This window comes from Athene cunicularia (assembly GCF_003259725.1).
Source record: "Athene cunicularia isolate RWA chromosome 5 unlocalized genomic scaffold, athCun1 chr5_part1, whole genome shotgun sequence".
In the NCBI taxonomy this organism is placed as follows: domain Eukaryota; kingdom Metazoa; phylum Chordata; class Aves; order Strigiformes; family Strigidae; genus Athene; species Athene cunicularia.
The window spans coordinates 5,067,938-5,070,204 of NW_020799101.1; the positions used below are offsets into that span (position 1 = coordinate 5,067,938).

The following is a 2,267-nucleotide window of genomic DNA, read 5'->3' on the forward strand; positions in this document are numbered from 1 at the left end:
ATTATTTTTTAAAAGATGATAATAGGTAACTCAGTTGCTCTGAATTTCACTTATAATTATAACCTATTTAAATCACAGCAGAACTCCCGCTGGTGCGGAGTTCATAGTTGCATACAATACAGGAGATCACAGTTTTGAAGTCTAGCACAGATTAAAAACCACAGATGTACCATTTATATAAGACACACACTGATTGTCTCTTAAAAACTACATATTGACTCCTTATGAACATTATCTTTTTTTTTTTTAATCTTTAAATAAAGTAGTGCAGCTAGGACAATCAGTCACACAACCCACATAGCCCTGAACCAAGTTCTCCGGGTGCCAACTTGAGCAAGTTGGGCATGAAACAGTTGGATGAGCTCGAGAGCGAGAGAGAAAGAAAGAGGGAGGGAGAAAAGGAGGGAGAAAAAGAGAGATGTTGTCCATTCCGAATATTTTAACCGAGGGTTGGCTAACACATTGGAAACCTCTGGGTGAAGGATCTTTCCACGCACACACAAAAAAAGAAATAAAAACCTAGACTTTTTTTTTTAACTTTTTTTTTTTTTTTTTTTAAAACTGGCCTGTAGGTGGGACGATCTCCCACCTCTTCCAAACAAAGAAACCCAACAATTGCCTAAAACTAGAAAGAACACAGATGGGTCTGTCTGTTTTCTGCTCACTAGATGATCTGTCCGTTTAAGGCCTTCCTCCTCCGTTTTTCCTCTTTATTATTCCTTTTCCAGAGCGTCTGAGCAGGAGATGAGTCTGAATGGGATCACACCAACACTGTCCCCCTCTTGTTGCTGTCGTTTTTTTTGTTCGTTTGTTTGTCCATTATTTTTCTCTTTAATTTAACCAAGACCTGACTAAAACTGGAGCGTTCAGCCCAGCCTGTTCGTTCTCGTCGCGATTTCTCTCGTTATCACAAAGGTTCTTCACAAAACCTGGAACTTCCATGACGATGTCTGGTCCTTATAATCCAAGCAGTCAGCATTGAAGTTTAACTTCCAGGAGGCGGTTTGGTCTTTATAATCCAAGCAATCGGTGGTGGAGTTAAAGCCCAAACTGGAGGCTCCATAGCCCTGGGTGGAGAGGGAGGCTGGAGACTGGTTGAGGTGGCTGGTGACCGCGTTGGCACCCATGGGACTCAGGGTGGCCCCCGGTCCGGGAAGCTGGTGGTGCATAGGGGTCAAGTAAGATCCACAGTCCATCCCTCCAAAATAAGAGGTCGAGCCAGCGTATCCTTGGCTGTAGCCTGATGCCTGGGTGTAGGTCATAGGATAGGATCTCTGCATGCAGGAGGAAGAGGTGGACAGGGGGTCTGAGAGCGGGGAGATGGACGCTGGGCTCCAGATGGATACGGGGGCACTGCTGCTGGAAATGGTGGGGACTGAGGTGCTGGAGGGGGGGGTGAACTGCCCGCTGGTCCCGCTCTCCGAACTCACTTCCCGGGCTGGCGAATTCTTCTTTTTAGCTGGCCGTACCTTGTTCTGGCCCCCGTTCTGCTGCTGCTGCTGCTGCTGCCGGCACTTGGCTCGGCGGTTTTTAAACCATACCTTGAGACCCAGAAACAGGGAGGGAGAGAGAAAAAAGCCTGGTGTTAGGGATGTAGGGATATGCAGGCAAACCCAAGGGGGAAAGAGCCGGTGGTGGGGAGACCTCGCCGGGGAGGGGGCACTAAAAGCGCTCCCCACCAGCAGAGGGTTGCAGGCTGCTGCAAAGAAAAGCTCCGGGGCTCCCCCTCCCTGAGATCATTAGCAGTAATAACAAGTGAAAATGGGCAAATCAAACTGCTTAATAAGGTCACTTTTGGGGGAAAGTGTGTGGGGGAGCTCTCCCTATTTGCTGTTTGCCAGCCGGGGACCCCCAGGAATCACCATTTAAGGCCTATTGAAGTCAAGCCCTTAATTAGAAACAATAGAGCATCAGAAAGGGAGGGAGCAATTAGGGAAACAGAGGCAGGGGTTGGGGAGGAGGGGGTAAAGATGTCTCATTTACCCTCTAAATAGACCCTCTGCTCTCACCCCCCAGCCAGAGCCAGCCCCCCAACCCATGTCACCCACTTTTAGCAGGGACCAAGGGGGCTGGCTCTGGGGAGTTTTCGTGGGGAGGAGGCTGGGGTTTGGCGTGGGGGGGATCTCAGTCCCCGGAGGCCACGCTCCACCGGGGCACGGCACCACGCTGCCTCGGGAAGCCTTCGCAGGGAGGAGAGCAGGGAGGATGGCTTTGGGGCTCCAGGGGTGTCCTGGATCCGTGCCAGTGGCAGCACAGGCCCCCCCCCC

At 50.5% G+C, this 2,267-nt stretch overlaps 1 protein-coding gene across 1 annotated transcript; it reads right to left on the reverse strand.

Annotated features, from left to right (window-relative positions):
- On the reverse strand, window positions 1-2,039 carry OTX2 (orthodenticle homeobox 2). Its single transcript, XM_026849201.1, has 2 exons — window positions 2,010-2,039; window positions 1-1,730 (listed from the first exon to the last, which is right to left on the reverse strand). Exons 1-2 carry the CDS (start codon window positions 2,037-2,039, stop codon window positions 921-923), a joined length of 840 nt encoding a protein of 279 aa, XP_026705002.1. The 3' UTR covers window positions 1-920.
- Window positions 2,040-2,267: the final 228 nt, after the last annotated feature.

Excerpts from the sequence above, each read along its gene's own strand:
- OTX2 (XM_026849201.1), bottom strand. The coding sequence starts at position 2,039 with ATGGGTTGGGGGGCTGGCTCTGGCTGGGGG. Across the intron at positions 1,731-2,009 it reads GGGCTGGCTCTGGCTGGGGG|GGAGGGGGAGCCCCGGAGCT; the intron begins GTGAGAGCAGAG and ends TAATGATCTCAG.